Genomic DNA, 12,356 nt, shown 5'->3' on the forward strand with positions numbered 1-12,356 from the left:
CGTTCCTTCAGGTAGACTAATCTAGTGCCAGAGTTGAGTCAGTAATGCCTTTGTTTACCATGGAAACAACTGTCCTGCAGAGAAAAAAAAAAAAATCTAGTTGCTGTGACAACGCTTCTTACAGGTGAGAATGCACATTGTTGGGAAGAGAATTATAGCATTAATAAAAATACCTAACAGATTGCTCAGTTTATCTTACCATGACATACATTACTTGATTGGTGAACAATAAAAAGTGTTGATCAGATAATTTAAGTGTATTATGTTGGGGACTTAACATGCTTCACATACTGTATATTAACAATGAGACTGTGGCATTTACCAGGAAGCAATTCATATCTTTTGATATCTTTACAGTATATGGTAGCTCAAAAGCATACCTTCCAACATATCAAGTGTCATTGATGCTGTGCAATAATAAACTGTTTATATTTAGTTTTTTGTAGAAAGCATCCATGCACAAATTACTTCTGTTCTATATTAAACAGTAATATAACAATTATATAGAAACAATAGCAGATAAAAAATACATAAATACCATTAGCTACAACACTATTCAATTACAATGTAACAAAGTCCACATAATATTTAATTGCCAGCATCGATTCTAAATGGACAAACAGTACCCTTTAATCAACTTTGTCTTTTGGCTTTATAAATCTGCATTCTGCATCTGTTTTCCTGCTCAGCCTTGTACTTTGTTTGCTGCATAAACACGCTTCACAAGCCCTTACCTGCAAACATGCATCATAGCAACTGTAATGAATGGGGTATACAAATGGCATATAGTTCATGCACAGTTCCAAACCCTGCAGTGCAATCACATTTGTTCTTGTGGTAACAGACATTGTTTCTTTAAAACATTGCTAATCTGACCATGACCATGTATGTTTGATTGATCTGAGCTTTAGGAATGTAGGTTTCTACTCTAAAACATATGCAGATTGTCAAGGAACCCACCCACTTGTGTGTTTTACTAGTTGCTACCAAATATTTAATGGGAGGCAGATTTTTCCCCACTTAAACTAGTAGTTATTAAATATAAAAATTCTAACACCGGACCCTGATTCTGAGTGAAGTGACCTTAAAGGACCTTGTGACAGGCTGGCGAGTGGATGGAGGCCCAGAGATAGACTGCAGTTCAAAAAAATAATACTTTTATTATAAATAAAAGAGCACAAGGGCAAAAACAAAGATATTTAAACACAAAAGCAAAACTACAAAAATAAAGGTTTCCAGGCTGGGCAATGCCTTCACTGGCTTAGAAAATTTAAAAAAAAAAAACACAAAACCAAAAACAGCAAGCGCTGTTTTCTCAGCTTCCTTCTCTCTAATGGGAAGCTGAGGCCTCCTTTTATGTCAGGTGGCTGGGTGCTGATTGATCATTAATTACTCCAAACAACCCCAGCCACCTGAACACAATAAACCCAGGCAGGTAGGGGAATTTAACCCCATCCCTGCCAATCTATATAGGGCAGAGCTCTGCTCTGCCACAGACCTCAAGTAGACTAAAGGTGTCCAGTACACAATTTAACCTAAAAACATATTTTAAAAATAGCCTACACATACACAAAACCATTTCACAGTTTATAATAGTATTAATATCCTCTGCAGCGGCTCATTGTCTGTAGAAAATTGACATTATATACATCAAACACTGAGGCCTGAAAAGGAGCATCGTAGGAACATTTGAAATTTAGTAGCATTTAACATTTTGTGGTGGTGTTCATTGTCAAATGGTCAATATATGGAGAGTGGGAATGTGAAATCAGCTGATTTTTTTTTTTTTTTGTTTATACAGAAATAAAATAAAAGCCAATTGGTTACTGACTTAATTAATTAACTGTCCCTGTTTTAGTAATAAACTGATTCCTTACCCTTTGGAATGTTCTGAAGATGGTTTCTCTCTATTGAAAGCAGCTCAAGATTAGAAGCACAAGCACTTCTGACTCCATTTCCAAACCTCTTCGAAAAGCCAGGTAGAGGTGTATACCCAGGGTTTGTAACTGTCAAATCATGCACAACACACACAGACAAGTGACTGATTTTGTTGTATCCAAGCCTGAGATGTTTGAGCTTATCAATGCCACTCTCAGAATCAGGCAGCGACAGAGACATGATGTTGTTGTGAGTGAGGTCAAGCACTGCCACTGACTCTGGTATTGTCATGGGGAGAGCAGATATTCCAGAGGATGAACAGTTCATCAGAGACAGTCCATCACACCAGCAGGGAGCCTCACAAGGAAGGGCAGGAGGGTCTTGGATTGGTTTTGATTCTGAGGGTGCACTAAAGATGAGAGTGATGGCCATAACAAATACTTCTAGGCAAGAGCCTGCCATTGCACCTGGTCCTGCGACAGAAGAAAAGTTTAACACTGTATTGCAATGAAATTCTGCCATATTTCTAACATCCTAATAAAAAGCACAGGTTGATAATGCACAAATGTTGTTGTAGCACAAATACAATCAGCAGATGGGTGTAAAATATGTTCCCTTGGCTAAAGAATAATGACCTTTACATTGCTGGAGGGCAAATGAGATGTCAATAAAAATGAAGGTTTTGAGATGTTTCTTTTCTAGTGCTGTTAAAAACAACTATTTTTAAGGTTCAAATAATAACAAACACCTGCACTTATATATGTTTTTTTAGACAGTACTTACTCTAAAAGCGAATACATATTTAAAACCTTCACTTGTATGACTAGTGCTGAACATCTGACATTGATAAATAGTAAACCACATATATTATAACTTACTGATAATGTAAAATTCCTTATGGAAAGATTTCCACAGATCCTCTTGTGAGTGGAGACTCCTTTACAGTAAAATACCAGCTGAGCAATTTCCTAAGAATTCACCCTTAAACTAGCCATAACAGGACCAAAGTCTACATACCATATTCAGCAGCATGACCCTGAGCAGCAAGTACTGTGGAATGATTCACATGCTCGAGTTAATACGTTACTAAAGTATATCACCTCTACCAAATAATAAAAAGTGCTAACTGTACAATATACATTATGTGGATGTACTAGTACAAAAATATCAATTAAATGTGATTTTGTAAATCTGGGGGGGGGGGGGGGTGCTTCATTACATTTTATAGTGAGCTACTTTAACACCAAACCTAGTTAGGCTACTAATTACCAGCTAGTTAGAGAGACAGGGAATTTAGCTTGATAAAGTCTTTGGACTTTGTAATGTTTTTTTTTTTTTTTTTTTTTTTTAAAGATCAAGCAAAAACAACACATTTATTATTATTTTATTATTAAAAGCACAAACATTGAAAGCTTGTTTGACACTCTTGTAAATGTATTTCAGTTGTGAATCTATAAACTGTGCAAGTAATATGATAACATGTACTTTTAGAAAACAGACCTGTCAAAGACTGTACATGCTATACACCCGATTGAGACTGTCACAGCACCAAAGGCACTGTGATTGCACTGTGTTGGATTACGTTGCACCTGACTGAAAATGTACAGAAGTACTGCGTCTTGTGTGCTGTCAATGATTAAAAAAAAAAAAAAAACACAACTGTCTTGGATAATCAGTGGCAAGCAAGTTCTCAAATGGATGTATGATTTAAACTAACCTTAGTCCAACTCCAGCAGACAAACAAGGGCCTAAATTAAATACAATCTTATGGCACCACCATAGCGTTACTTTATAATGGCTTTGGCACCGCCATCATTTTCATTTAATCCTGGGAAAAGGTGTCTCTCTCAGTGTCTCATGTGTGCATTTTTATTTCAGACAAAAATTTGACACTGCCTTATAGTAAAACTGTTGCTGTATACCAATACTTAAAATGGCACAAAAATAAATACATATTGTACATATTGTAGATAGAAACATATTAGCCTTGCAACACAGCAAGACAGTGTTATACTACACAATGCAACAAGCACCATCCTGCAACTAGAAAACTGAAATATCCTTTAATACATCACTCCTTTTAAACTCTTCACAATAATGCATGGCAGTAAAATAAAATCAAGGCATTCATGAATTATAACACTGTTTACAACACATTTATTAGTATTAGTAGCAATACATATATCTGTGCTTGTAAATATAATAGACTAAAAATGTCGTGCAAGGAAAATAGTATTAGCTATATAAATAGTGATGGGCTTAATTGAAGCATAGTGCAATAAAGTGTACATTTCTACCACAGATAACCTACAGGTTGGCACTTTTAAGCACAACTTGTGTGCAGGTGTCCATAAATCCCAGTTACATGATAATTAAAAAAAAAAGTCTTGTTTACAATAAATTATCTCTGTCATTAAAATCAAGGCTCTGTGTGAGGGAAAAGCTAACACAGTAACATACATACACACAGCTAATTCAAAGGTATGTTACACACTGGTGCAGTACATGGGAAAATGGTGGTCAAATGCACTTGCCATGGACCAGCCACATTTTATATGTCAGAGAGGCATTTTAATGAAAAATCTTTAAATGTTTCAGGGGGGAAAAAAATACGCTATTCCTACTGCCACAAAAAAAAGTTATAATATTGTTGTTATATTACACACAAACAAAAAAATATATAATACCTCCCAATGTCAACAAAAGCTATTGCATGCATTCATTCAAAACTCCTAGTTTAAGTTCTGAAAAAAGGTTTTAATTGAAGCAGAGTTCCTAGTTAAGTCTTTGGTTGCACTCAGGAAAAAAAAAAAAAAAGTATAATCTGGGTATAATGTATTTTCCTGCATCAGGTTTCTTATCAGCACAGAAAGTCTTCTTCCTAAAACCTTTCATTTCTCGGCCACGCTGGCTGTCAGCGAGTTGCACCGCAGGGGTTGTCTGAGGTTTGGCAGCCCATGTTGCGGCTTTTAACCTGAACTCTGAAGAGCGTTCCATCCGCACACATACAGAGCTTGTAACGCTCCCATTTCTCTTCAAGGAACAGCTCCCCTCCCGAGGAAGAGTTTGGATTTCGGGATAAAGTGACCATGACTGTTCCATTTAGAACAATGCTGTTTTCCTAAAAAAAATTAAAAATGTTAATGTCAGAATTAATATGCATATATCCTGTATAAAGCTTGTTATAATACACAATATAAATTATTATATTTTATATGGTGCCTTTCATAGTGGACCACCATCAAAGCGCTTTACAAGATGCGGTAACAACAAGAAAATCCATAATACTTTAAATACAGAAAAATGCATCATGCATCATATTTTTAAATGCATAATATATTAAATACACTGAAAAGTGCATAATACACAATAGTAGCATAATACATGAAAAGAAATATTGAAGTGCAAAAAAATGTTGACAAAACAAGTAGGACATATGAATGTGTGAACCTTCATAGCACAATGCACAAGGACTGCATTATTTCCAATAATGTTCATTAATATATTCCAAACTGAAGTATAAAGTACATGGAAAGTACCACATTCAATAGGAGAAAATAACTATTGAACTATTGATTTAAGGTACAAATATGGATTTGTTACACCTTACACCCTTGGCACACTGGCTTGCTCAACCCGGGTTGCAACCTACCCGGGTCAGGACCCGGTGTTATTCAGGTTGGGTATGATTTCACACTGCTTTTGATAAAGCAGGGTTGACAGACACAAGTTCACAATGCATGTATCAAAGCTTCTCTGTATTGAAACGTCAGCCCAAATGTTTCTTCATCCTTGCTGCAATCTGGCTCATGCTGGTATTAAATCAACAAAAAATATAGCTAAGCAGAATAAACATAAATATTCATTGCGGAAGTGAAACCTTCACGCAGGCGTGACTATTTGTTATTTCATTGGCTTATGAATGACCGCATTTTGTCTCAACCCAGGTCAAAGCATGTCAACCCACATCCCGAGGTGGGTCGGTGGGACCCAGGTCAACCTGGATACGACCCAGGTACGTGTTTTTACACTACGTGGGATTGTGACCCAGGCAGCCAGAACCTGGGTCCGGACCCACGTAAGAGTGCCAGTGTGAAAGGGGCTTTAGTTAGCTATCCTTTCAATTGGGGTGGGACATCAGATACAGTATATAACCTAATATAATCAGGAATGGTTTCTTTGACTTTTTATTCTGTCAGGGGCATTTCAATATGATGATCATGTTAAGAGGATGCCATACCAGTGATATTAAGCAGGTTTGGCTGTAACATGAAAGAATTCATTCATTCATTACTCACAGCCTTTAGCTCCATGTCTCCTCCCATTTTGAACTCAATGGTTTTGCCCATGATGAACACCCCTTCATTTCCACGCACAATGGCACGCCCATCAACTTTAATACTAAGGTCACTTGTAGCATTGCTAGTGATCTGGCAGAAGGGCAGAAAAATTGATTAACTTTGGAACTTGAACAGCAAAACTGCAACACCCTACACCACCTTGCCAGTGATTGTCATACTTACTGCTCACAGTGCATGCGAGTGTCTTGACTGCATTTCTGTCTATTAAAAAGGCCAGCAGGGCTTACTTATTTAAATGGCTTAAACAGTGGCTGTGGTATTTGGACCCCAAAGGTATTCTATCAAACCTGATTTCAACTGAAAAATAGATTTAAAAAAAAAAAAAAAAAAAAAAAAAAAGTACTAAAGGAAAACGCTAAAGTCAACATATCACATGTATTGAAAATTATATTCATTGTGTTGCTGTCTTATCACTTTAACTGCATTTTCGATACCAAAACGTAAAAAATGTAGAGCTGTCAACCCATTTTACATCAATATTTGTTAAATCACAATAAAAAAAATAAAAGAACAAAATGTTTATGCGAGTTGAAGTTATCTATAAAATACATTATTATAGCAAATCACACAAGCAGGGTTATGGCCAAAACTGAATTCCAGTTTTAAGATTTAAACCAAGATTATGATCGAGTCTCTTCGCCATAAACAGTAATTACCACGATAATGGCACACGACATTACAGGGGAAAAAAAAAAAAACATTACTCTTTACATTTTACGCCCGACGTGACTTTCAGGCTTACAAACTAACAATATTGTAGTACTTGTCCGAAGGACTAGTACCTTCTGAAACTTGCTATTCCTGATGTAAACTTACTAGTCCTTAATGTGAAGTGCCAAAGTTAGAATAAACAATAACAGTTAGGGGTCCCTAAAAATAGGCTTAAAATTTGATTTTCCTAAAAAAAAAAAAAAAAAACACTGTTTTTTATATATATATATATATATATATATATATATATATATATATATATATATATATATATATATATATATATATGCTGGCTGGTTTGTGGAGTTAGCAGTTACAGCCTGTGAGTGATTAAATAACTATGAATTACTACCTACAATAATGAATGTACACACGCGGTCTTCACTGAAGACCCAATTTAAAGACATTACGTTTCACTGTAGCCCTCAGGATGGAATTCTTAGCTAGGTGGCAGTGAGAGAAAAATGATTCAGCAAGTTACAGTAGAACCTGCCAGAACTGATGGATGCTGAATCTACTAGGTTGGATACTATGAGAGCATAAAAAAAAAAACACAAAAGACAAATGAGGGAAAAGTAGATCTTCAAACAAACTAATTATCGCTCATTAGTACTGTAATGGTATAAGAGAAGTGTATTTAAAAAAAGTAATTTCAGTTTCCAGTCACTTAAAATATGCTGACATGTTACTGTTTTTTACAGGTAGGAACTCAACTTTATGAATATATTGTGCTATGTTTTAAGCAACATACTACGATAATGTTAATTATTATAATTGTTTATTCATTAGTTTTAAAATATTTAGTTTTTTTTTTTTTTTTTTTTTTTGAGATGCAACGTGTTTCAGTAAAATAAAACACCCAATAAACTTTGCATTCCCACGCAGAGGGAGAACACAAACGCAAACATCATGTTAAGTGGGTCTGGCATTGCAGGGGAGATGAAGGGAGGTTTCAGTTCGAGTGACTTTTGTAAGCATTATGAATGCGCATTAACCACTGCTACAACGCGTTAGAAAATACCTTTTTTTTTTTTTTTTTAAATCGCAAGACTGTGAATGCGAGTATATCTGTACATTTGTTTTAAGTACTCGCCCAGAGGACTACTGGGACACAGACATCAACTAGTCCTCATCAGATTTAATTTGCAGCGGGCGAGCGTGAGTTTCTAACCCTGACTTTGAAAACAAAATATGTAGGGTATTAATTTAAAAGACAGATCCACGAAGAAGATCAGGTGACGTACAAGACTCTGAAAAACTGTATCAGAATGCATTTTTCTGAAGCATATGCCATTACCCATACAAGCTAACTTTCAAACTTTTTTAAAACAACGGGTTACATGTACAAGTTGTTGCTCCACAGATATTGCTTAGCTGTCTAAACACAAGGAGATCTTGAGCTACTACGCATACACACCTTGTAAAGGTAATACACTATAATGCCTGTCACAAAGATTAAAACAGACCAAAAAGATAATAAGATTGTCCTCGCTGTGGTCTGTCTCACTGAAATATTCCTCCACCGTATAAGTAGGAAGGAGAAAGACAAACCCTTTCTGTGGAAGCCCTTTGCACATTCAGGACCTTCACCCCCTTTGGCAAGTGGAATTCATGGTTGTCGTAGTCTGTGCTGAAGAGTGTGTTCTGGGTTCGGGGATCCACAAATGACATTCCAAGATCACTGGTAATGGAGGCTTTTTCTTTGTCTAGACTGAGCTTGGTTGTTCCCTGCTGAAACACAACCTTGGAAAAGAAATACAAAGTTATTTCATGCTGTACCATACAATTTTTAATTGAATGCACTTCACAAATGAGCATAATCAATCAATCAATCTTTCATAGTGGACCACCATCAAAGAGCTTTACAAGATAACTTGATTTGTCAAAAAGCTGCATATCCTCAGCCTTCATAGTTTTTTCTAAAATATTCATTCTGCTTTAGAAATATTTCCAGCCCTTATCAGACCACCCACACAAAAAACTCAAACTTTGTTTTAATGTGTTATATTATTTGCCAGTTGAGTGAAGAGTTGGGACAATATTGAAAATGTATGAAATGATAATTGTGGTATAAAAAAAAAAATCACGAATAAATGCAATTATCGTGGTGGCATTTGTGGATTTAGATTCATACTGCTTATTTTAAATGCATTTCCCTTTTCGCTAAACTACCACTTCTGTGTTGTGTTCTTTGTACACATTACATTAATGAATGTACAGTACATAGTATACAAATAGTAAAATCCAATGACTATCCAGTGCATTGTTTCACTTTAGCCTATAGGCTACTGTAAATAATACAGTAACACACAAATCATGCCTTCTCTGTACACATTACTGTAGAATTCAGAAAATAAAAGATTTTAAGTTGAAACTAAAGTAATTTAGCACACTTTTTTTTTTACCCAACTGTTTTGTAACACAAAACAACAAAATAGTTAATATTGCTGAATTTACAAGTTATGATACCATACAGTACCTTACATATACTGCACACAATAAATAAATTTTAAATTGACATATAATAGTTTGAAGTGTATGTGTGGCTGAAAGATACACACATAGCCTACCTGCTATTAAAACCTTTTTACTTGCTTTCAGCTCTTGAACAATTGCATATTCCAAAGTAGCTGTAACATTTGATAAGTAACTTGAACTGCAACAGTTTAAGAGCTGAAAACAAGTAAAAAGTTATAATTAAGCAAAAAGCAAATTATCGGTTCAATTAAGATTAAGGGTATAGTTAAGTAATTGAGAGCTCGGTTGGAATGAAAACCAGCAGCCACAGGGGGTCCCCAGGACCAAGTTTGAGAAGCCTAGCTTTACTGGATGTGCCGCTCGGGAGCCGTGAAAAACTTTTTTTTAAACTGCACTTGTGTGTATAAAAAGTTTTTAAAAGGAAACTTAATTATGCGTTTTCTGCTTTAAAAACTTTCGAACGTTCCAATCTGCTGAAGGAAGATGTGGACTGCATCCACGCTTAGTCCTGGATCACAGCACAGAAAAACAGAGAACATCTCAAATGGAGAAGATAAGCATGCACTGATCTGAAGAGTTCCCTATATGTGATTTATAACGGTCTAGTGGAAGTATAGCACTAATGAAACATGGTTAAATAAGCCCACTCACAGGCTGGTTGTTGCCAGTAATCACAAGGTTCTCATTCTTCCGCCCCCCCACCGTGCTCTTGTGCAGTGGATGCACCACCCCCATGTCAGACTCCTGCTTGAACCGCAGCAAACCACTGTCATGGAACTCCATACTGTCACAGCCATTGGGGCCGATATGGATTACAGTCCAGATAACAAGGGTGATCTGCAATGAAAATACAGTGCCTTCTTATTATATGCAATGCTGTCAGTTTATTGAAAATCCTAACTCTTAGATACAGAGTATGACTTTTTCACACTGCAAAGGGAGCTACGATAGTCTGGGGTGTGTAGATCGAAGAATAAAGCAAATACAATAAGTACCAAAAATTATTTTTAAAAAAAGCTGTTAATTCCAGCACCTTTGTTTATAGTTTCTCATATTATATATTCATGTTTATTTATTTATTTATTTTTTAAATTGACCTCAAATTAACACAAACATCACTTTTCTTAAGATCTGTTTTAATGGATTAAAATAATGTTTGATATTCATGTTATCATGTTGAAATACACCTACATTTTACCCTCTCAATTATTAAGGCTTTTTCCCTCCAACTAAAAACAAAAATAATAAAATAGTGCAATTCAGATCTCATAGATTGGTTCAAATCCCAAACACATTAACTTTCTTTTAGAGGAAATATATCTATTTTAGAATCTCACTCTGCACCTGTCTATATCTTGCTAGTTTTGTAATGGTAATAATACACACTACAATGTGTCATGGAAATGTATTTAACATTTTTGAAATAGTTTTCCAATATGGCATGTGACATCATGTCTTGTAAAGTAAAACTTTTTTTTTTTTTTTTTTTTTTTTAAATCTAATCAAGTTTCTTTTTTTTCTTCTTATGATTAAGAGTTTCAAGTTTCAGATGGCATATCTATTATCCCGTCATGCAATTGCAGTGCATATGCTGTGCTATACTGGAAGAAAACATTAAGTAATTCTGGCCCTAAGTTTTTATGCAGCTTGATACATGCAAGGAATACAGTATAACCTGCATTCCAATCGCTTACAATTAAGTTGATCAAAGCCAGAAGAAAGAGGAGGACAATAACACAGATAGCCAAACTGCCCTTCCTGCCCCGCAGGCCTGTCTTGTGAAGTCTCTCCTCCTCAATGGGGATATACCCGGCCTTGAAGTTACTGTTGTGTTCCTTGTTTGTAGTCCTCCTTTCTATAGCTTTCTCTCTCATAGACTTCTTCACGGGACCATTGGCGCTTTCCTATGGAGAGGCAATGTAATAGATTACTCTCATACTAGTACAATCGAATAAATAAATAAATAAATAAATCAGTATTTCCTTTTGAATTTGCTCATCTTTGTCTCTATCGCCGTTTGGCACATAATTTGTTTATATAACGGAGTAGCGGACTGTCATTATCAGAATCTACAAGCAAACAGCTAGACCCTATACATATAATACATTTTATTCAAATGCATTGTCTGCAAGCCGTGTGAGTAAATGCAAAAACATGATACGCATACTAGTACAGTAATAAAACAGAACAGACTAGCATTGTTTTCTATAATTTAAAACACAGCGAGTGACTGAATATGGATATGGAACAAAACAGATTCATAATTCACTTAAAAATAAGGTTTTACAGCCGTAGAGTTAAATACACTAACCGTCGCATTCCTTAATAACCAATACACCATAATATTCAGAAAACGTTAGGTTGAAATAGCTAAAGCAATCTCAGTTTCATTCCCTTCACAGACCTGCTCAGACGCCATGTTCCTCGTCGTCTTCAGCCACAGTTTGACAGCTGGCTCTGACCCTGCTGGAACAAACCATTCTGAGTGGAAAACTTTAATATCCTCAGAAGATAAATTGACAATTAGATTGATACATTACTTGTTTTATTGTTAACCCATTCATTTAAATATATATATTATTCAATTATATAAGGCAAATATAACATTAGCTTTTATTACTATGATTTATTTTTTTAACCGTAGATGGTTATTTCCAAGGGAACAAATAGACTAGACTAATGTGCCTGGAATGTTATGGTCATTCCCAAAAAAAGAAAAGCCAAAATAAGAATGAGCCGAGGATTTGAGGTATTGCTCTGTACTGGAGATATGGGAGTTTTAAATGTGCTTATTTTACTGTATTGGAGTTCAGATGCATTTATTATTCAATAGCCGACAATATATTTGACTAAGGGAAAGGCATGTATATTATCAAATTCAGTTCCCATGAAATTCAGTGCCCTCTGTTTGTTGTGCACATGCGCTAA

The 12,356-nt window shown here is 35.5% G+C and overlaps 1 protein-coding gene across 2 annotated transcripts; it reads right to left on the reverse strand.

Moving 5' to 3' along the window:
* Window positions 1-3,248: 3,248 nt before the first annotated feature.
* sgcb (sarcoglycan, beta (dystrophin-associated glycoprotein)) lies at window positions 3,249-11,938 on the reverse strand. 2 transcript variants are annotated; one of them, XM_041224852.1, is made up of 6 exons: window positions 11,833-11,938; window positions 11,123-11,332; window positions 10,080-10,265; window positions 8,502-8,693; window positions 6,177-6,308; window positions 3,249-4,999 (listed from the first exon to the last, which is right to left on the reverse strand). In XM_041224852.1, exons 1-6 carry the CDS (start codon window positions 11,845-11,847, stop codon window positions 4,793-4,795), a joined length of 942 nt encoding a protein of 313 aa, XP_041080786.1. In that variant the 5' UTR covers window positions 11,848-11,938; the 3' UTR covers window positions 3,249-4,792. The 2 variants fall into 2 exon arrangements, with proteins under 2 accessions (XP_041080786.1, XP_041080778.1); XM_041224844.1 differs by lacking the exon at window positions 11,833-11,938 and adding an exon at window positions 11,740-11,824.
* Window positions 11,939-12,356: the final 418 nt, after the last annotated feature.

Source organism: Polyodon spathula, chromosome 2 (assembly GCF_017654505.1).
Source record: "Polyodon spathula isolate WHYD16114869_AA chromosome 2, ASM1765450v1, whole genome shotgun sequence".
NCBI lineage: Eukaryota > Metazoa > Chordata > Actinopteri > Acipenseriformes > Polyodontidae > Polyodon > Polyodon spathula.